This window comes from Manacus candei, unplaced genomic scaffold (genome assembly GCF_025592945.1).
Source record: "Manacus candei isolate 608988 ecotype Guabito, Panama unplaced genomic scaffold, ASM2559294v1 h1tg000046l, whole genome shotgun sequence".
In the NCBI taxonomy this organism is placed as follows: domain Eukaryota; kingdom Metazoa; phylum Chordata; class Aves; order Passeriformes; family Pipridae; genus Manacus; species Manacus candei.
In genome coordinates this window covers 1771597-1794477 of record NW_026138094.1, presented here as the reverse complement: position 1 = coordinate 1794477, position 22881 = coordinate 1771597, and the positions used below count along the sequence as shown (strand labels likewise).

The window sequence follows — 22881 nt, the reverse complement described above, 5'->3', positions numbered from 1 at the left end:
CCTCTGAAGAAGAAAACAACTATTTGAAATTGCAGCTTGAAAGGAAGTTTTATGAGCAGGTAATCGCTGGGATCAGAAAGACATACTCAAAAGTTAGGAAAGAAGCAGCAGCATCCTTAGTTGGGATACACAGCACATCTGCTTGACAGCCCTCAGCACTTCAGCAACTCATGGCTTCCTGTGATTAGAAAATGCAGGGATCAAACAAAGAGACTGAGCTACAGTAAACAGGCAGCTGCCAGATGTTGGCTCTTACACTTTATACCCTATTCTAAAGATTCAGGTGACAATGAAAAAAAAAAGTAATAAAAAGAGTAAAAATAGCTAATGATCCTTAATTTTATGTTTAACTTCTGGAAAAACAATTGTGTTTTACAAAGGCATTGATTACTGCTCTGGTGACACAACATGGGTTCCCTTTCTGCTGTTAGTATTCCTCAGTGATCCACACAAGGCTGTCTGTGCAGATATTTATTTCTCACAGTGGTCTGTCCTCCAGCCCCCATGCAGACACTTATGCATGACTTGCATACAAGGAGAAGGGGAAGCACAGCCACTTCATGGGGAATGTGCCTGTCATACTCCTGGTGAAACCTGTGCTGTGTGGCAAAAAGGCAGCAGGTTTTCCTGTGGAAAAGACTCCAGCCAGCCACCCTGTGGGGCAGTGCATCCAAGGATACAGGGCACAGAGCTACTAACAATGTCCTAACACTGTCCCTTCCAACGAGAATGATCATCTGCTGGGCCACTGCAAGCCCCCTCCAACGCCCAGTCCTGGGGCACACCTTCCCTGGTGTCACCTTCCCAGGGACAGGGAACTTCCTGGGGCTTTAGACCAGCACAACCCTGGCTGTGCCAGTCTGCAGCAAGTTCCTGACACTTCCTGGAATAGAAGAGGCAAGGCAGCTATTATTTAACAGTCTGAGTTGGTAATTTTCATGTATGTACCCACATATGTCTGTGGCATATGACTGAAATATGCTGCTATAAACAGTACTTCAGCAATTTTTCTATTAAAAAACACACCAAAGTAGATATCAAGACCAAAATTAAATAACATCCTAAGCCTGCTTTTGATTCAAGTGCTAATTAAACTATCCACTTACGTGCATTTTATGCAGGGGGAAAAAATTATCAGGATACAAAAATATTACAGCAGGAGGAACAGAAAATGCCACCATTTAGAAGAATATATTTAGACAAAAAAAACTTGTAAAAGCAACACTGAGAGCAGATGGCTGGCACGAAGAGCACAGACCTCTGCAGATATCTGCTTAGCCAGAATTACTGCATGCCACAGGGTGGAATATTAATCCTGGCATTTTACTGCTACTGCAAAGATAATGATTTCATCAGCAATGTATAGAGATACTCTCACACTTTGCTAAATTTCCAGATTAACTCTACTGGATTTCCTGTTTCAATTATTCATGCCCACATGAAGGGACACCAGCTTCTCATATATACTATTAGATATGGAATAATACAAGTTATTATCACCTTTTTTTGGGTGATTCAAGTAACACTTTGATAATACCGTAAAGAAATTATATCTATGACTGTTTTCTATTAATTATAAATAAAAAAGGATTGTTAACCATTTCTATTTGCCTTTTCAAGTACACAAGTCAAAGACTACTTGTAAACACTGAACAAAACCAACTATTCTGTTTTCTTGTTTGCTTGTACCTTTGAATACTTCGCTATGAAACAGAGCTCAGAAGAAGGTTTTTTTGCCCCTAATTATGACTCATTAATAATTAAATTGCACAAATAATTAAATGCACAAAAGTTGCATCTTTTAAAAAACATTTCTGAGATTACTGAAAAGAAGTTCACGTCTGTAAAAAATCAGGTTTCGTTATTTGTCCTTCTACTTATATCTTGAACTTTTGGCAAGAAAAGTAACTCACAGAACTAAACAGAACACAAGAAATTACTCCAATGACTTTTTATACTTCAAGCATTCTAGAATAAAATTCCTGTGTAGGGTCCCTGAATGATGCAGTATCCTGTGTCCATATTAGTGTGTTAATCATAGAAACAGAGTCTCTATGTGAAAATTCAATTAGTGGTACCAAAATGCTGTATTCTTACAAATTTTTACTGGGCAGTATTAGTATCAAGAGCCTTAATAAATCATGTAGAAACACAGGTAAAGAGTAGTTGTATGACAAAAGAATTCATATTTTGTCATTTTGTCATTTTTTGTGAGGCATATGCATTAAGTGCAGTATTTCATTAGACATAACACTGGGGGGGTTTTAACTTTCTTTTGACCACTTATTACATGAAGAGATTTTTTTAAGTATAATGCATTTAGAAAAACTTGATTTGAAAAAGAAAAGAGAAAAAAAAATCATACAAGGTTTATCATTTAGCATTGTGGAATACTATACCTCAATGTTTTAAAGTACATCTGGTTCCCAGTATATTTCTTACTTGGCAGGAGAAGTTTCAAAGTTCTGAGCAAATCATATCATCCAAAGAACCCAGTATGCAAATAAACCAGAATACTTTCCCAAAAGTCAACAAAAATGAAATTTTTCTCCTTCTCTTTTTCCTCACCTCCAACCTTTTGGAAACATTACATCTTCAGAAGTTTCCCAATCTGCATTCCATCTGCAGGACTGATTTACACTCCCAGAGAGAGGAAGGGAGGGACTAAGACTAAAACATGAATCCAGCTTTCCTCTTAACTGCTACTTCATGAACACTAACAAGAATAAATAAGTTCTAGCTAGGCTCTAGAACTATTTTTGATAAATAAAATTAGTAATATTCATATTCTGGACACATCCTATTTGAGTATTTATATCCCACATCAGCTGGAATAGAGTTATTTTTCTTCTTAATAGCTGTTACAGTGCTGGTTTAAATTTAGTGCAAGAATTATGCTGGCAACATGCTGATGTTTCAGGTATTCTAAGCAGTGCTTTCCCTAAGTTAAGGACTTCCAGTGTCTCATGCTCTGCCAATGAGCAGGGGCACAAGTCGTGAGGGCACAGCCAGGAGAGCTTCTATCTTTAGAATTGGATTTTAATTTGATTCAATTAAACTGTTCTTACCTCAACACACAGGTTTCACCTGTTTTTCTGATTCTCCTCCCTGTCCAACTGCAGGGAAGGGTGGTGTTGGTGAGCCAGGGGCTGGTGGTATTTAGGTGCTGCCTGGGGTTAAACCACAACAATCTACTCAGATGCCCACTGAGATCTCTCATCTTACACAGAATTACTGTGTATAATGAAAACAGCTAACATTTTTTGATAGCCTAATGTATTTCCAATACTTTACTATAACTTGGACACAAGGTCATTGTTCAGTGATCATCTGGGATCACTGGGAACATAGAAATGACTCTGAGCATAATTAACAATGCTCAATGATTGTTGTCCTTCTGCAGAACACCACTGAGATAAGGCTGGCTCTAATTTTACTGATCTGTTTTTTAAATTGTTACATTCTGGAACACTGGAAACTGTATTCTGAAGTTCTCACAGCTAATTCTGCTGTTGAAATCTGTTCTTCAAAAATTTACAATGTAGAAGAAATATCTCTTAAGATAGACTAGAAGGCTGCCCTAAATAAAAATACCACAAATTTAAATAGAGTTAAAAGAGCCCCTTATTCACTGTTACATAAGCAAACAACAACAACAAAGAACAGCCTTCAAACAGGGCACTAATACACTAAGCAGATACATTTCTTCCCTTCATTATGCCTTCAAAAAGAACTAATACTGTGTACAGCAGATTGGTGTTTCAAATTTTGAATTTCTCAAAGACAGGAAAAAAGAATCTAAACGGGATAACGCGCATATCTTTAAACTGGAAAGGAACGAAAAGGTAATTTATTAATAAAAATGAAGTTCGTAGTTTTTATCAGGTCTTTCCATGAAAAAAAATACAATAAACCTATCAAAAAAAAAAAGCAAAAAACCCCCAATTCCATTTTTTAACATTTGTGCCCTTCACATATATGTTTATGATTCAAACATTCTGAAAACCAAAATAACTTACTATATTCCACAGTATTAGTTCCTTACATAGGGTAATTTGTTATGTTCTCTGGATCAAAGTAGGACTACCATTATGAAGCTGATCTAGCAACAGCCAGCTGGGCACTATGCCCACAACTCCTAGTAGAGTTGTAATTAATGTAAAGAGAGTTGTACAGATACTTGAAGGGAAAAAAAAAAAAAGAAGGGGGGAAAACCAAGTCTGATCTACATCACAATCACTTGTAAGAGCTGTGCATGATGTGTTTCATTTCCATCAGTGATTCCTTCTTTTGTGTGCTGACTGGCACAGCTTTATCTGCAAGTATTTTTATCAAAAACATAACTCCCCTTAAATTTCCAACAGCAGTAAGAAAAGGATGATAACCACACAAAACCTTAGAATGAACACGTTTGGAGATGGCCAAGACTCCAAGGGCATTGCCATCATCTGGTCCTAGACTGCCTCTGCCACTGTATAACACACACACTGTTTGCCTGGTGTTACTCAATGCAGCCCCAAACTTACTGCAGCACTTTTAACAATAACTCCCTATAGTGCTGGCTTGCCTCTGTCTTTTTTTTTTTTTAAAGCATTTCCACTCTTCACTGTCAAGCAATTGTAGAATAAACACACACAGAGAAATCAAATCAGTAAGACATTAAAACCGCCAAAGAGGAATGCAGAGAATTCACACATTGGTCCTATACAGTCACAATAACCACATGTTGTTTTAAACATCTGAATTATGGGACATTTTGTATTACATGTGGTTTGAATTTATTTGACAAAGAATACTACATCCAGCTTGCCCCTGATACTCCATGCTGCTTCTGACATACCCATTAAACAAAAAATCTTCTTACATGCACTACAGCTAAAGCTTTAATGCACCCCTTGAAGCACAAATGATTGTTTAGTATCAAATTGAGGAACCTGAACAGATGTTAAGTGACCTAAGTCCCTTCACAAGCACGAATCAACAAAGAGCTCAGACCCACTCTGCTTTTTCCTGCACAAATTTAAGTCTTCCACATATATGTAAGGGATCTGGTTTTGTAAGACCACCAGCAGTAGAAACAACACAACAGTCAATGGGATCTTAAAATTTTATATGACTTCCAAGACTGTGTTACTTTAACTGCACCACAAATACTTGTGCTAAATGACTGTTGTGTAGGTGTGAGTGTTATTACACCCAGTGGACTCAATTTTAACTGCTGAAACTTTCCTGAAGTACAAGGCTGGAATTACAAGAGACTTAATACAAAGATTCAAAATAAACACCATGTCCCCTTTTATTAATTTACTTATGACCTCAAAAGTTGAAAAATTTGCCACCAGTTCCCTTTCAAGAAACAATAGTTTGGTAAAAGACACAGCACACACGTGATGTCTACACAAGAAAAATAAGTAATCAAGTTATTGTACTATACCTGATTTCCATGGAGATCTAAAACATCAAGGTTTTTTAGGTTCTCCAGATTTGAGATCTTCTTTATTCTGAAAGATTTCAATTATGACATAGATTATTTTTAGTATTAGATTAAAAGTATTTTTCATTAGTCATTTTTTCCTGGCTACCAAGAGTATCAGAAGAATAAAAAAGTTCTGAACCATGAAAAAAAAATTAATAAATGAGTATGCCTTAGACTATTACCTTCCTGACTGTCAATAATGCAATAGCAGCAGTATGTATGTGGCTCTTCTAGAGAGAGAAAAAGGAAGGAATCCTTGCTCCCCTAGAAAACAAAGTCGACAACCAACCTATCCAGATACCTAAATAATAGTAATTAAAAAAAGAATCTTACTGGTAAACAGCTAATTTCAAACCATTTTAATGAAAAACTATAGTGACACAGGCTTTTGAGAGTTTGTTAAAAGAACACAGAACTAAAAAAACCCTGAAAGCCCTTTCTAGACAACAGAGATCTCTAGGTTTGGCAGTATGTCTTCTTACCTGAACAAATTCATTTTCTTAAAACTTCTCTGTCCTGTCCTATTTTCTCAGATTCCAAACCTAGGCTATTATATTCTCAACAGCATCATCTACTGGCTGATGATATTACACACATGTGTGTTAAGCATTTGCTTCAAGAGTAACCAAAGATCACACAGAGATCAAGCTGAAAACAAGTTGCTTTCAACTGTGTCTGCCCTGTAATCAATCACTCCTGAGTATGTCTAATCCTAACTATCCCCAAAACATACTTCTAGGCAAACAGGCTAAACTGCACTGGTTATGATATGGAAAGTAATTCCTCATCTTAAATTTATAGTTCCCATGCCCCAGTATTTTACTATAAACAAAACTGATATGTACAAGTGAGATTTTTAATACCAAAGCTATTAGCTCCAGTAATACACTGCACTACTGAAAGCTGTCAGGTTTGAATACAGGATGAATTGGGAGGTACATTCTTTATAATCTACTTATAATTGAAATTTGTTCACCACTTCTCACTATACTGAATATAAAGAAAATAAGGAAGGTTAACAAGATGAGAGCACAGCCCTTAGGTGCGTGAGCAATTCCACAGATACTTCTATTAAATTATCAGTATTAGAGGCTTAAAGATTAGAATCAATAAGTAAGCATCAAATTAATGACTCATCTGCTTGGTATTTTTCCCAGCTAAATACATCAGGCAGAAATACTTCCTGTAGGTTATAAATAATCAATGAATGCTCCAATTGATGTGAAAAGACATTCCACCTGTCACACCAATCTAAGAACACATATTTAACAGCTGATCAGAATAGAAGATTAGATGGATACATACAAAGTACTTCAGAATTCTTGCTAAAATATATGTAAGAAAGGAAGTTTCTGAAGAACATGACACACAAAAGCTGTGTCCTTCCTCAGCAGGATCCCTTAGGAAGTGTTAGGGATGGTCTCAAAGCAACATCACAAACTGAGAACTGTAAGTAACAGAAACAATGACAGATTACAGTTGTTACACCATACAGAAGCAGGGTGCTTTAAGTTAGTTTTATTATTTTTACCTGTTCTTTCCCAACAATAGGACTCTCAGGGATCTCAAAGTTGAAACCCCACTTATTTCCTCGATCTGATTATCATATAAATCTAAGAAAACAAGGTGGTGAAGATTAGAAATATTTTGGATCCGAGTTATAAAGTTATGTTGGAAATTCAAAAGACGAAGATGATCTTCCCCATCGATAACTGGGCACACTGTCAGTTTTTGCCTGGAAGAAAAAAAGAAACAAAAAACCCAAACCACACATGTAAGTAACAAATTGGTAACCCACCTTCAACTCACCCACTCTGACTGACCAGAGGGAAGTATATTATCTTAGTTAAGGTAACATGAAGGTAATTAGGTTTGCTAATTAAAGTCTGTAAATAAAGTAACTCCTCCTACCTATTAAAAAACCAGCATGAAAACACAGCAGAAGTGTTTCCAAAATTTTCTGAATTCCTCTCCTCTTAGTCAGAGATTTGCTTGTTACATGGAAACTACATGGAAGTTTTGTGTTGTGACCACACTCAAATTTCACCAGATGCAGCCTCACAATTTTTTAAGTTTTTCATCAGATACTGTATAAACAGACAGTTGATATCAGAATTCAGTGTTCCATGTCTATGAAATTTCTCTTTGGTTTACAGAACTTGACATTTGAAATATAAATACATTAGTGTGCTGTGGTATGTGCACTGTCACCTTCTCACCTTTCCAGGGTAAGTCTATCAGAGTTCAGGATTTTTTCCTCAGCAGTGCGTTGCAATACAGGAAATGTTATTGATGAACTGCTCCCAAAATTTGTGTTATCTATTAGAAAAATCATACAGAGAACATATGAATTACTTTTTTGCAAATGCATTTCATTAACTACAGGTCTTAAATGCAAAATTTTCTTGCTTAATAAGAATAAAGCATTACATAATATACAAAGTGCTTTTTGCCTCCATTCAGTACTATGATTTATCAGTTTTCTTTCCTACTATTTTTTGTTTTCAACTATATCCCCCTAAATCCTCTTTCCAAAGTACATCCATTTGTTTTATTTCTGAGAGATTTTTGGTCAAGAATTTGTTGTAAGCAGATATTTTGTAGACGCTTTTATTTTGATTAGAATTACCCAGTGATAATTACCCAGTTTTAACATAAAGCTGTGTAATTGTTTCATAATTTCAGAATCTCAACTCAAAGAAGGTATTTCCTAACTTAAGATAAATTTAAAGACACAGATTAGGTGGATATTGATAGAACTAGAAACTAAACCACTAACACATCTATGTGTTTGCCCCTTTTTTTCTTTTTTATTCTCTTCCTTCAAATAAATCAAATGTAAACAGAAAAAACATTAATTCTTCAACAAACAAAGACAACTGCTATAGTGAGTTAGTTCATTATTGTCTAAAATATACCACTATTTGAGTAAAAGGATTTGTTGTTCAACTTAGAATCTTTTCAGTGCTACTCTTAACATTTCATCACTAGCTACTCTAGCAACATTATGTATCCTTCAAAATCAAAACAACTGTGAAGAAAAAAAAAACAGAGACACTAAAAAAAAAAATCAAGATTGTTGCAAAAGTCTTAAATTAGTTGTGTCACATGTGTTTAAGCCAATAAACGTAAGATCAGGGATTTAAAAATCAGTAAAGTGACCTTTTTCCTTCTACTGTCATCCTCCTAAAGACATGTGTGAAAGGTCCCTTTCATTACAGAAAGATCTATAAAAAGCCTCTGTTTAAATGCCTACCTTACATTTTTGAAAAATATTTCTAGTGGTTTCCTGACAATGACCTACTAACCTCTCTTAATGTCCAAAGAGCACTAGGAAACACTTCTGGTAAGGCACCCAGCAAAAGAGAGAGAGACTGATGTTTCTCAGCGTTACCTGAAGCATGTGAACTAACACTGGGGCTGTTTAGTCAGGATCTGGATTTTGTAGGTGTGTGAATGGAAGTCTCATCAAATCCTGATAAAGAACCTGTGCTCTGCTTCAACTCCAAACCACACAGTTCTGTCAGACTGGATGGGACTGGGAGACAGAGCTGCTTATTACACACCAAAGGACTTAATACTCTTTGGTCTCCTGCGCAGGGAACAAACCAAGCTGCAGACTTACATTTACTCCATAAGTTGCATAATATCCCTAAAAATCAACCCATTCTGAGTGGCTGCTGGTCTCTATTTTTTACCAGAACGAATAAAGAATAGCCATAATATTTAAATTGATCTTCTATCCTAGCCAATCACTGTTTTTACATGACAGGTAAGCAGCAGTAGCACGTCAAGAAATGCTGTTTCAAAGCTCTTCCAGTCCTCACCACAGTTAGCAGTGACATCACCAATATCTTGCTTTTCAAAGCCAAAAGCACACAAGCACAACAGGAAAATTAGCTTTCCATATTGGGGTTCTGAATTAGAAACTAATTCTGTCTAAATATATTAAGATGTTAAATGTCCCATAAAATGTTACAAGAGAGAACTGTGTGGCTTTTTGAGGGAACAAACAGCAGGGCACTTGATAGGTTGTGGCTTTGTAGGTAGAAGAAAGAATGCTCTTCCATGAGGGGAAAACATGTGATGAAAAAAGACATCTGCACCAGGACAGCAAGTTAAGGATGTAATGCAACAGTAATGACATTGAATTGCTGTAGGCAAGAAGGAAAAGCTGTCACTCTTACATATTCTAATCATGACACAATCTCTCTTTACTGTTGGGTTAATAAAACACAGATACAAAAGACAAACAAAGCAAACCCTACTGAATATCACCTTGTCTTCCTGAATAGTTTTTTTCCAGATCATGCTGCAGAAGTCTGTTGTGGAAAGATGACGGTTCTTTATTTATCCTGAATTCAAACTGTAACACAACATTTAAGACACATGTTAAAGTTTTCAAATGCAAATAACACCTACACAGACAAACACAACCTCAGTAGTAACTACGATTCTCAGGAAATTCTACTAATTATTTAAAAAAATAATAACTTCTCCAGTAAAACGTTTACTCATTCTTTTAGGAAAAAAGCTTCAGTGTTGGAAACCAAAATGAAAATATGGAAGTTACCAGCACATGCATATGCAGATGACTAAATAAAAACAATCCCACCCTGTAAGGAGTACAGGAGAAAGAGGGGTTCAGGCAGAAGCATAAGAAAACACACATATATATATATATATATATATATGTATATATATATATATAAAGCTTGTGGCAGGGTAGAGTACATTCCCCTGTTTTTACTTTATATGTCCCTGAGAGGATGAAATAAATTACTAAAATACTATCAGATACATTAGATATTATAAGTCAACAAATGACTACTGAAAAGGTAATTCATATCTGAAAGCATACAAATTTTTATGTATCATACAACTGCTTTAATTCATATAGTTATCCAAGAAAAGGTAATAATTACTGGTTTGCTCTTATCTGGTATTGATGAGGTCTGGATAACCAGCTGAAGACCGCAATTATTAACCTGCAAGTTGAAAGAAAAAGAAATTAAATGCTACGTTTGTCAAAACCAGGTATCAACACCAAGAGTTAAATGTAACAATACAGGCATTTTCAACAGCAAAATGTGTCAAGAAAGGAACTATTTTGCAAAAATATCATGAAGAACACAGCACAGCACTGAGCAACACTAAATAATTTTTAGCTTTTTAAAAAAAATCACGTTTTTTTAGTTTTAAAAATACACTGAAAGCACGACTTCCACGGGGATGCAATTCTCATCACGAAGAAGACAAGCGCTTGCCATTTAAACACGCCTCTTTTCAAAAGGCAAAAACATGCTGGTCTTCGGGTTTGTATGACAAAACGTGGCACCAGAACGATTAACAGAACCCCTTCACCGAATGGCTCATAGACCCCCTCCCAGCGCATCGCAGGGGGCACACACACACACAGACGGCGCCGGGGGAGCCGCCGCCCGCCCGCACCCCCCGCAGCACCTACCGGTGCGGGCGCGGCCCGCGGGCCCCGGCCGGTGCGGCCCTTGCTGGGCACCATGTGCCGCTGTCCCTCAGCCCCCCACGCCCCGCACAGCCCCGCGCCGCCGCCGCCGCCCTGTCGGAAATGGCCCCGCCGTTGCCGCGGCGACCGCCGCTTCCGTCCCGCCCGCCGGCCGGGGCGGCGCCGAGGGGCGGGAAACCGTGAGGGGACGGAGCGATGGAGGGAGGGACGTGGCGCCGGGCGGCCGCCCCGCTGTGCCCGGTGCCGGACCGCGTTCCCCCCGCGTGGTGAAAAGACACTATTACAAAGCCACAGATTGACAGAGCGGGTCAGGTTGGAAGGGACCGCAGTGGGTCACCTGGTCCAACCTCCCTGCTCAGGCAGGGTCATCCCAGAGCACGTGGCACAGGATTGTGTCCAGGTGGGTCTGGAGTATCTCCAGTGAGGGAGACTCCACAGCCTCTCTGGGCAGTCTGTGCCAGTGTTCGGTCACCTGCACAGTAAAGTTCTTGCTCATGTTCAAGTGGAACTTCAGTTTCTGCCTGTTGCCTCTTGTCCTATTGCTCAGCACCACCCAGCAGAGTCCGGTCCACCCTCTGATGCCTCCCTTTAGATATTTATAACCCTCGATGAGGTCTTTCCTCAGGGCTGAACAGGCCCAGCTCCTGCAGCCTTTCCTCATAAGAGAGATGCTCTAGTTCCCCAATCACCCTAATTGCCCTCCACCAGATCCACTCCAGGAGCCCCATGTCTCTCTTTAACTGAATTACAATTGTATTTTTCTGAATTCTACATCCGAGTGGCTGTTTGTGAAAACCCCTGACAGGACAAGAAGCTGGATGTACATTCCCTGACGTTCTGCCTCAGGGAATTGCCTTGTGGGCACAGACTGGTCACAAAATATGTAAATCCCTGAGGTCAGCTGCAGCACAGAACAGTTCTTTGCTCATACTGGTCCTGACCTTGTGCCTACCCAGGGAGGCAAACAACTCCCACGAACTCATACAAAATCAGACCCGCAGTCCCTGTCTGTACTGTCTTAAAATGTGCCCTTTGTGTTTGTATTTCTGCTCCCAGTGACATCAATAGCAAAGTGATGCCCTACCCAAGACATATTACAGAATGTCCCATTAGCAGAGAACCAGAGATTTGCTTAGTGATGCACGTCAGTATATTTCATAAACAAAATATTTCATTGCTTAAGGCACGTTAAAAAATAATCCAAACCCACTGAGGCAGAGCAGCCTCAGGACGTGCCCGTGCCAACAAACCTGACTCATGAGGACTGTTTGTCACAGGGATGAGAGAAACTGGCCCCAAGTGCAGCCTCACTTTTCATCCATCCAAATTTTTAAGAAAACACTGAAGTAATACAGACAAAGATGCCACAAATGAAGTTGTGACTTCAAGATCCAAGCTATATTTGACAGTTTAGGTCTAGACACTATTGAAAAAAAGATCTTCCCTGACTGAAGAATGAATATTTACATGGAAAATTGAAAAGTTTTTGATTCTAATCTTCAGAACATGAATGTTAACTTAACTTTAGTAGCTGAAACAGTCCACTGAAAGAAAGTGCAATATTCTTAAGTTCAAAATAACCACTGTATAAGTGTTTCAGAAAAAGGGCCTCTATTTTAATCAGTTCTTAAGGGGGAATGTTTTTATTCTGTGTAAGTACCATACAGAATTATAGAGCAGACTGCTCTACAAAAACAACACGTATCCAATCATGTCCTTGTCCACTCGTGTTTCTTATTTCCAAATCTCATCCTCGGCATTTAAAACCACACTTACCCCAGCGAAACCTTTCTGAATCTCTTAAAACGCAGCGCTCCGGTCGGGGCGCAGCGACTCAGCCCCAGGGCTGTACCAGGCGACGAGAAGCTGACGACGTTGCTCTCTGGCGAGGAACGCGTTGTCTTCCGATGAAATAAAAGCAATCCCGTTGGAGTCGTCAACGAGAAGGCCACTTCAGCCGCCCGGCTGGCCCGGGGACAGCACCGCTGGAGGAGGGTCCGACTCCGCCGGGGGAGTGGAGCCGGGAGCGCCGCCCCAGCGGGAGGGGACGGGAGGGGACGGAGGGGACGGAGGGCAGCTGTCGCAGCCCCGGCGGGCTGAGCCCGGCCATGGCCCAGCAGGAGCCGGCTGAGCCCGGGGCTGCGGGGAGCGGCCCCGTGCAGATCCGAGTGGCCGTGCAGGCAGCCGCGGAGGAGGAAGAGCGGGAGGAGGAGGAGGAGGACGACGAGGAGGAGGAGAGGGGCGGCGGAGCGCTGTGCCCCAGCTGCAGCGAGGAGGACTCGGGGCGGTGCGGGCGCTCCAGGTGAGCTCCCGGGAAGGGGGTCTGGCGGCAGGGCAGGGGGTCCGGCGGCGCCCCGGGCGGGGCCGTGCGGGGCGAGGAGCGGGGCCGCCGCGGTCACCACGTAACGGAGCGGCCGCGGCTGATGCAACGCTGAGGGGGCGGGTGGGAGACGGGAACCCCCCCAGTGAGGAGACACCTGGGCGGGAGCTGCCCGGGAACGGATGGCTCTGCCCGGGAACCGATGGTTCTGCCCGGGAACCCATGGCTCTGCCCGGGAACGGATGGCTCTTCCCGGGCTGCGGCCCCTCCGCCCCCCAGGGAGCTGCCGGGGCCGCGGCTCCCCCCTGCCACTTCACTGCCTTTTACAGAAAGGGTTTTGAGGATTAGTTGTTGTGCTCTGCTTTTTTTTGTTGTTGTTGTTGTTGTTTTTTATTTTATTTTTTGTTGTTTTTTTGGGTTTTTTTTTGGTTGGTTGGTTTTTATTGCATGGACTCGATATTTTATTTTACAGACAGAGTTATCTCCTTAGATATTTAAGACATGGACAGACAGACCCGTGTTATGGCCTTGGAAACAAGCTGACTAGACACAAAATCAAGGCCATTAGGAATGCAGAAAAAACTGACACTTTATACTGTTTGATAATGCCAGTAGTGCTGTCTGCACTACATAATTCCTATGTTGTAGGAATTACTAGTGGTGCCTGAAATTGCTTTGATGCCTACCAGATTATCTTACATCCAGGCACATCCAGGATTTTTGTGCCAGAAAACTGCAGAGGGACAATGCTCGTTAGTTGTAGTTCATCTTATGATTTGTACTAATGTCGTACAGTAATGTACTGTACAGATGCAGTAATAAATTGTCATGTAAAGATTTACGTACAGTAGCAAGAAAACCAGTATTCTGTTTGTAGAACTGTCATTTCTAATTGATTCTCTAACTTCATATCCTAGCACTGACTCAGAATGAACTGCAGTGTATTATTTTAAATTACAGAGGGCTACTTGGGGAGGGAGAATTTTTTGCAGCTGCCAGAATTTTCAACTATATACTACAGAAACAGGAGTTGAACACAGCTAGGCACAATTAGGATGTTTAAGCTGAGTCTGCTTAGTTTTTCCACAATCATATTACAACTATTATTTTTATAAATATGTACAGCAGTCTACAGTGTTGCATTCCAATTACTGATTTCTTCGTTTTGGGAAATTCTTTACATTTGTTATCTGTGATAGTATTACTTGTGTTAGAGCTTCTAGCCCTAGACTAGAAAAAAGGGTGGTTATTTTTTCAAGCTTTGTAACACACAATAGCTACTCCTAAATGCCACTTATTTATATGATAGGAAATTATTTACAAGCATTTTGAAAATTATTAGTGATGGTCTAAAACTGCTAGGAATGAGCCATCTCACTCTCCAGCTGAAGCTAGCAGACAATTTGAATTTCCCCCCCCTCAATTTCTAGGTTTTATAACTTATGAAATGAAAGCTGTTTCCCCAGTGGTCAAGCCCTGCAGTTCTTTGGGAAATCTCTGGGTATTTGTGACATACAGTCCTCAGCCTTTGAGCTGCCAGGTGCTTCAGAACCATCTCCAGACTGTTGATAATAAACAGGTAGTTCTCATGTGCATGAAGTAAAGCTATTTCTACTCAAGTTTATTTTGGATGAATGTGAGTTTGAAAGGTGAATGTTGTTATGATGTTGTCAGTCTAAAAGATAATGTTTCACAATCGAAATTAAAATGACTGATTGCTGCAGCCACATGTTCCATTAGGAGGCACCAAGTATTGTATCCACATTTTTGTTAACAGACTTGCACTGCCTCGGAGAGATTGTACTGTTGGAACTCATAAATTAGATTACCACATACTGCTTATTAATACAATACTTTATTCATTTGGGACTCAGCTAAAACTTTTCAAAAGGCTAGACACTATCCAAACAAGTTAATATACTGTTTGTGAGTCTTGATATTTAAAACTCCAAATCTGCTCTCTATGTAGATATGTTTTCTTGTGTGACTAATGGCCAGATGAGTCACCAGGTTAAAAGATTGTTTTTGTCTGTTTTGATAAGCATATTTAAGAAATAAAATTGTGAATAACTACTAGGGTTTGGTTTATTCTCAGTGTCGGCTGGGATTGATTTATCATCTACTTTTGTAGTACAGTTGATACCCTAGAGGTACTACCAGTTGATCACTACCATGAATTAATATGGAGCTAGTTACAAATTTCTGCATTTGCTGTAGGTGGCATTTCCATACAGCACTTAGCGAGGGCTGCTGAAAGAGCCCATGGGATTTTGTAAAAGCTGAGCTGTCTGCCAAATACTATCATGTATAGGTCAGGCTGTGACCAATATGTGAGAGGTGAAATGAGGCCTGTTTTGCTCTGATTCAGTGTGTTGCAAACAACACTGGTGGTTGCAAACATGCAGTTCATTTTTATTGTTTTCTAAGGCATGATGCCCCTTTTTGTTTCCATCCAAACACCTGCAAATGTCTGAGCTAATATATTCTCTAAAACAGCCCCATCCTGAACTGAAGGTAAGCTTTTCTTAGCAGAGTGTGGATATGCAAAACGGCTGAAATGTTCCAAGTTTCTTGTGTTGACACTAATTCTGAATTGCTAATGAATGAAGAATGAGTAGTGGGGTAAGGGAATATCAATAATGAAAAATAAACAGCACTGTTTTTTTCTGCCTTCTGAAACCAGCACCCACAGCTGGTCATCGAATATTTTTTACTATCCTAATCATAACTTCATCTATTATCCTCTACTTCTGGCATTGCCAAGTAAATTCTTTTTCTTGCTCTCTCACCCTTTCTTTGAACTGTACCCCAGTAATGGCTAGGGAGATTTTAGCAGTGGGACTTCTGGGATCATACAACTATCCACATACGTGCCATGATGTGCTGCCCTATCATCAGAAGAGCCATAAGAAGTAAATGGACTGGAAGCTTCAAACAGCCAGGTCCCAGAGAACTGCTGTAGCCCTCACAGGTGGGGGCATGGTCCCTGTGCAGAGCCCACTGACCTAAACATGACCTTCAGACATAAAAGGAGCATCTGCCGAGGCAGTGCTGCGCTCACAGCCTCCAGTTCATCTCCAGGACAGAGCTGTGTCAAGGCAGGGTGACTCAGCAAGGCTGCATCCCCCCTGCCACATCAGCCTCAGGGGACTCCAGTGTGATGCCTGCTCCCTTTCCTAGTGATTGCACAAGCTCTGCAAAAGCCATTTAAGAAAATTTTGGGCAAATGCATGGCTCCTCCTTTTTTGTTGATGAGGTATGTGGGAGACTGAAGTAACACAAGATTTATAGGATCTAAGGTACTTAGTGGGTGATTTTATTTTTTTAACAGAAACTTTCATGATGGTCCCATAACAAAACTGGATTGCTAACAGCTTAAAAAATTACTCTGGCTTAAGACAGGCTTGTGCATTACAGTCACCTGTGGCTGAGCCGTTTGCCTCACTTCTAGATGGAAATGACCCTTTAAATTGCTATTTCAGCAACAAACACGTGCTGTAACTGTGCATGGCAAGGAGTTCATCTTGAACCCATGGTTGCAGTATCTCTTTTGGGATAGGATGCCCAGTAGTGCTCCATTTTGCACAGATACCTAGTCAGTATGATGGGAAGGAGAGAAAAAATGAGAATGACTTCCTGAGATACATGAGCTGCTACCACACATACATACAAAAGCCCTTATGGAAAACTGCTAGTTATGTTACTCTGTCACTCTGGAAGTGACCTGTTGAAAGTGCAACACTCCTGTCAGCCCTGCTTACTCTTTGGATTCCTGCTCCTGCATTCATGCAGGTAAGAGGCTTGAGAAATCATGACTGCATCACGTTGGGATATTCATCCTCAGATGTGTGAGCCAGGAAGCACATAAAGGTCAAGCCTATGTTTAATATCTTCATACTAAAAAATAAAACACTGTCACTGGAGGAGCTTTGTATGGTACCACATACCTGTGCAACTTCATTTCATGTTTTGGTGGAGGATTTGAGTTGGCAGAGTGTTTTCAAGAGGTTAGTGTGTATGTCTGCTTATTCTGCACTGAGATCAGCTTTGGGGATGATCTCAGGAACTTGACTCCTTATGCTGACTGAAAAGCTTCCTCCTCTGAGCTGGCCAGCTGTCCCAGATGGATGGGTGGTAACTGTTCAGTGCCCATATACAGAGTAAGTTGGAAGCAGCAATACCAATTGGTAAAGTGATCATATCTTTTCATTTTGAAAGACTATTTGAATCCACTAATATAAGATGATCTGTTGATAAAAATGATTTCATTATTTTCCAGTGGTGGGGAAAACGATGATGACTCTGAGCAGAACTGGAAACCACCAGAAAATGACCTGATCCAGAAATTAATAGCACAGATTGAATATTACTTCTCAGATGAGAACCTTGAGAAAGATGCCTTCCTCCTGAAACATGTGAGAAGAAATAAGATGGGCTATGTCAGTGTTAAACTCCTCACTTCTTTTAAGAAGGTAGGCTAACTTTTTAAGACTTGAAGTGCCTCATGTAAGCCTGATGCATCTAAAAACATTGAGAGATGAAAATTACATTTTACAGAGGCGATTTTACAGTCTCTATCTGCCTCTCTAAGGGGTTGATTTTGTTTTGCTGCGATGGTTAGGTTTGTTCTCATCTAGAACTTTAATAGCTGAACTCCTTCATGATTGGCTAGGGAAATCATAGGCTTAAAAACATGTATGCTTTTAAATTATCATTCTGGGAGAGAGGAGAACATAGCACCTGGGACATCAGATAAAATGAATTTTTATGTCAACTATGCATGAGCAGTTGAGTAATCCTGGTAAAGTTGTATTCCTGTCTCTGAGAAGGGATGGTGAACCTGATCTTTGCAGTTGTATGAAGATCCAAAAATTAAGAGTAGTATAAAGTAACTGGTAACTGAAGTCTCTTAAAGGTGAGATGAGTTCTATGATTTTTTTCTTAAATTAGGAACACCAATGTAAATATGTGTATGTAACCAATTTCTAAAATTGCAACAGAAATACTTCATCAAGATTCTACACCTAACAGTTTGCAGAGTTTTTCAGTCTAGAAGCTGAGGCACTCCTGGCTTCTTCAGACCACTTCAAACAGATTATATTGGTGAGAGATAAACCACTTAAAGGAAATAGAGAAGTTTGGGGTTTTTTAAGCTGAGAGTTTTGAGGGAGGAAAAACAGTTCAAGACAATGAAGTCCTAAACTTGACAAAACTTCTTGTTTGGCAAATTTAACGAAATAAACCTGCCAGAAGAACACACATTCTGATTGTGGTTCAGACCTACATGTGGAATGACCAAGCATCCCTTGAGCAGGCTTTCAGATACAGGAACGATTTCCAGTTTGAGCTTTAGTGTCAGTTCCTGTTTCCATCAGATTCAACAGGCCATGAGCTTTACAGGAGCTCACCGAGGCCCATTATAGCAGGAAAACGGTTTACTTTTCCACCGAGTTTGCTACATGAAACCTAAATCCCTCTTTCTGTTTGTAGACTGCATCTGCCTTAAAATTCTGTAATCAAACCCGAGTGGGTTTGATCAGTTGTGGTGTTTAACCTGTGTCTGTCTCCAAGGTGAAACACCTCACCCGGGACTGGAGAACCACGGCCTACGCACTGAAGCACTCGGGCACTCTTGAGCTCAACGGTGACAACAAAAAGGTTCGAAGGAAGACTCCAGTTCCACTGTTTCCAAGTGAAAACGTCCCTACCAGGATGCTGCTGGTGTATGACATCCACATGATTTCTGAGCTGCAGGCCCTTAACAAGCAAGAAAACGGATGCATGCAGGAAAGGATAATGGAGCATCTCCTCAAAGCCTTTGTAACTTTTGGTGTCATTTCATCGGTTCGTATTCTCAAGCCTGGCAGGGACCTACCACCTGATATCAGGAGGGTCAGCAACCGGTACACCCAGCTGGGAACTCAGGAATGTGCAATTATAGAATTTGAAGAAGTAGATGCTGCCATACGTGCTCATGATTCAATGTGCACCAAAAAGAGAGAGACTGGCATGAAAGTTGTCCTCATAGGAATGAAACCGCCAAAGAAAAAAGTTCCCAAAGACAAGAACCACGATGAAGATTCCAGCAAGAGTCTTAAGAAGACTCGATCCCTTAATAAGAGAGTGGAGGAACTTCAGTTTGTTGGTGATGAATCTTCAGCAAACAGCTCTTCTGACCCAGAGAGCAATCCCACATCCCCACTGTCAGGGCGCAAACGTACTGCAGCAAACACTGCGAGTAATTTGAGCCCCGTCATTCATCCAAATAACCATTTGAGTCCTAACGTGTCACCCAGATCAAGTCCTTGGAACAGTCCATCTTCACTGAGGAAAGTAACAAAAAAATCTCCTCTGGCTGAAGACAGTAAGCTTAACCCAAGCACTAGCCCTGAAATTCCAAGGAATTGTACAGATTATTCCTCGGATAGCAGCATCACCCCTTCTGGGAGCCCCTGGGTACAGAGAAGGAAAGCCCAAACTCTCACACAAGAGAAGAGTTCCAGCAGCAGTCCCATGTTGGTTAGGAAAATACAAAATGCAGACGGTCTCCCTGTAGGGGTGCTGAGGCTGCCTAAAGGTCCTGATGGCACCAAGGGATTCCACAATGGCTGTGAAAGAAGGAAGGCTATGAAGAGTGAATAAACTCTTCTTTAAAAACAGGCTCACAAGTCAGCCAACTGCTGGTGACCAAGCCTGGTGAAAAATTGTCACTTCAGTGACTGAGTTAAGTCAGTATTTAATTTTACAAGCTTTTATATTCATATAGAAACTTTATCATTTGTATATTTGGATATTTTCTCCACAGAACATGTGAGGTTGGAAGGCATCTCTGGAGATTGCCCAGTCCACCTCCTTGTCTCAAGCCACAAGAAGTCACTGAGCAGTTTGAGCATCTGTGAAGACAGAGACTTCCCTGCCTGTTCAGGTGATATGTTTCCATGTACAACCACAAAAGTGTTTCTTTACATTCAGGTGCAACTTCTATGTTCCACTTTGTGCCCCTTTTCTCGTTACTGGGTATTGCTGAGAAGGGCCCAGTTCCCTGTTCTTTACTGCTTCCCATCAGGTATTTAAAAACACTGATGAGATCTGGCCCCAGAGCCCTCTCCTCTCCAGTCTGACCTGCTCTCTGGGCCTCACAGGATGGACGTGCCAGCCTCTTAATCAGCTGAATCGCTTCGCTAGTGCACTGCCCTTACCTGCATCCATTCCTTTAATGTATTATTTTGAAATGCCTAAACATCCAAACAGACCTATAAATCATTTGTGTACTACATCATTTGCAGAGCTGGGATCCTGAAGAGCAGTGTGTAAATACTTACAGTTTAGTGGCTGTATTATGAGAAGGGTGGTATGTTACCAGTCTCATCATAAGGAGTTGAGGTTTTGAAGACTTTCTGTGTTTGCCTCAAAAGGAACTGAGAAAGTTATGCCACAGCGAGCAGTTGTTCTTATGTACATTGCCAAAGCAGTATTTTTTAGTAGGACCAGTGTGTATTTTCATGTGATGTGAGTAAAGACTGAGCATTGGAGACTGCTCTGTAAGTGTTCTCTCATATAATCAGATGGAAATAAACAAAAATATTAACTCAGTCTAGATCTATTTTGTTTACTTTAAAAATAAGTTGAGTGGCACCTGAATAGATAACTTAAACCTCATCTTATACCATGTAATTCTAGTAGTAGTTACTCAAAATTTCCATTGTATTCAAGGAAAAAAAGTCCTCTCCTCCACTACTGATGGTTAATTGTGTGGTGATGCTTCACTGTGACTGTGTGTCACAGTCATTTTTATATAATATTATAAACTAAACAGTGGTCACTGCTAACTCGGGATTTAACAAACAGGCTCAGCAAGAAGTGTTAAAATTAACTATAATCCTACCTGAAACCAAAGAAAGAAACTGCAGTTTTACTTAAAAAAGTTAAACTCTGGAAAACTGGCCCAGAGACAGTAAGAGGGTTTCAGGTTCTAAAGAACAGCTTGGGAACTGTGCATGACAAAGGTCTCATCAGATGGTGATTCTTCATTCCAAAAGTCCACATCCTGTCCAATTTCCTAAGCATAACACTTCTGCAGTGGAAATAACCTCAGTAACAGTGAGAGTCGTATGTACAGAAATCCTGATTCTTCAGCCACCCACATAGATTCCTGGTTCTTTTACTGCACACAAGTGGAATCCTCCAAGTTACCTCCTGACTCCCATTACCAAGACATTAAAAAAACACCACTTTGTGCTGAGTAGTATTTATAATCACCAGCACACCTGCAAATATCTGAGTGACAAGGTAAATCTTCAGAAGAGGGATTCCAAAACTCCAGATTACATACAACTGCACTGGTTCAGTCCAAATGCTTGTGTCATGAATAATCAGGGAAGTTGGTTGTTTTTAATTATAAAACTGTGCAGCATCCATGTGCCATCGTGTACCAAACTATCTGGGGGCAGCACTACAGCTGATGCAAGACAGGATCATTGAAGACACACAGAAGTAAATCAAATGGAAATATTGGGAATTATATGTAATAATCCATGTTGTTAAAAAGTCTGTAAGACATTGCATACTAGCAGAAAAACAAGGAAGTTGAAAATATCAGCATACACCTGGGCTATGCTCTCAGCATTAACACTTCTACATGTCACATTCCACATGACAACCTTAAAAATCCAATTTACTTCCATATAACACCAACAGTTTGGAACTAAAAGTCTCGGACACTAATGATGAGTCTTATTTTGCTTTAGAAAATTTTACACATGATACAATGAACACTGAGGATGACTCCTTAGTAAATAAATAAGTCTACAGTTTTTCTTCAATAATAAATCAAATACTGTGTTACTGAAGAGTTATTAGAAGGCCATGAGCTATGAAATACTCTAAACTTATATGAGAATGCCATCTTATTTGAGGTGATTAACATATACTTAACTATAAAATTCCAGAAAGCTGCTCCACCTGTCTTTAGAGAGCTTTCAATAAGAAAGAAAAAATACACTTATCATGGTAATTATTTTTGCTAACAGAAAATACAGACAAACGTGATCAAACAGCAACTGGTAACGTGACCAGTGAAATTACTTGGAAAGTAATTTCAAGTACTGCTTATAGAGAAAAAGTCAACATATGGTCTTATTCTAGTTCAGATAATATATAAACCCACAGCTCTGCTCCACATAATTTCCCTGCATCTCCAAAAGGGAGATGTTTTCTGCTTGGAAAATATTCTGTGGAAACCTCCAGTAGACACACAGACATACCAACTTCTTTGCTATCCTCTTCCCCAGCCTTATTGGCACTTAGGAGCCAGAGCTATGTTATGCTGACTGTATTATGAACAGCTTTTGTATCATTAGACACACATTAAGTATTCCTCATGGAGCCCAGAACGTTTGATGTTTAATTAATCAATGTAAAAGGACTGTAAAAGGAAACACCTCCTCTCCAGCTACTTCCTGCACTAGCCAGCAGTGCCCAGTGCTGGATACTGCTGCATGTGCATGTTCAGAGCCATTCTGAACCCTCAGCACCAAAACACACGCCAAGTGCACAGAGAGGGCACAGTGAACCCTGTGGCTGCCCCAGGCAGGGAGCCCT

The 22881-nt window shown here is 40.3% G+C and overlaps 2 protein-coding genes across 4 annotated transcripts in view; one reads left to right on the top strand and one right to left on the bottom strand.

Moving 5' to 3' along the window:
• Nucleotides 1-12998, bottom strand: part of LRRC49 (leucine rich repeat containing 49) — a 41472-nt gene extending 28474 nt beyond the window's left edge. Inside the window, exons 1-6 of one of the 2 annotated variants that reach the window (XM_051796429.1) lie at nt 12738-12998; nt 10353-10464; nt 9755-9843; nt 7696-7795; nt 7008-7211; nt 5435-5501 (exon numbers count right to left, since the gene is read on the bottom strand). In XM_051796429.1, the coding sequence (XP_051652389.1) occupies nt 5435-5501; nt 7008-7211; nt 7696-7795; nt 9755-9843; nt 10353-10354 (462 nt within the window). In that variant the 5' untranslated portion in view covers nt 10355-10464; nt 12738-12998. Of the gene's footprint in view, nt 1-5434; nt 5502-7007; nt 7212-7695; nt 7796-9754; nt 9844-10352; nt 10465-10943; nt 11086-12737 lie in introns of those variants that run through there. The other variant, XM_051796428.1, reaches the window with a different exon arrangement.
• A 63-nt stretch (nt 12999-13061) lies between these two features.
• Nucleotides 13062-20873, top strand: LARP6 (La ribonucleoprotein 6, translational regulator). Of its 2 annotated transcripts, XM_051796448.1 has the most exons (4): nt 13062-13263; nt 17561-17753; nt 18853-19915; nt 20087-20873. In XM_051796448.1, exons 1-4 carry the CDS (start codon nt 13070-13072, stop codon nt 20353-20355), a joined length of 1719 nt encoding a protein of 572 aa, XP_051652408.1. In that variant the 5' UTR covers nt 13062-13069; the 3' UTR covers nt 20356-20873. The 2 variants fall into 2 exon arrangements, with proteins under 2 accessions (XP_051652408.1, XP_051652409.1); XM_051796449.1 differs by having other exon boundaries at nt 18853-20229.
• The last annotated feature ends 2008 nt before the right edge of the window (nt 20874-22881 follow it).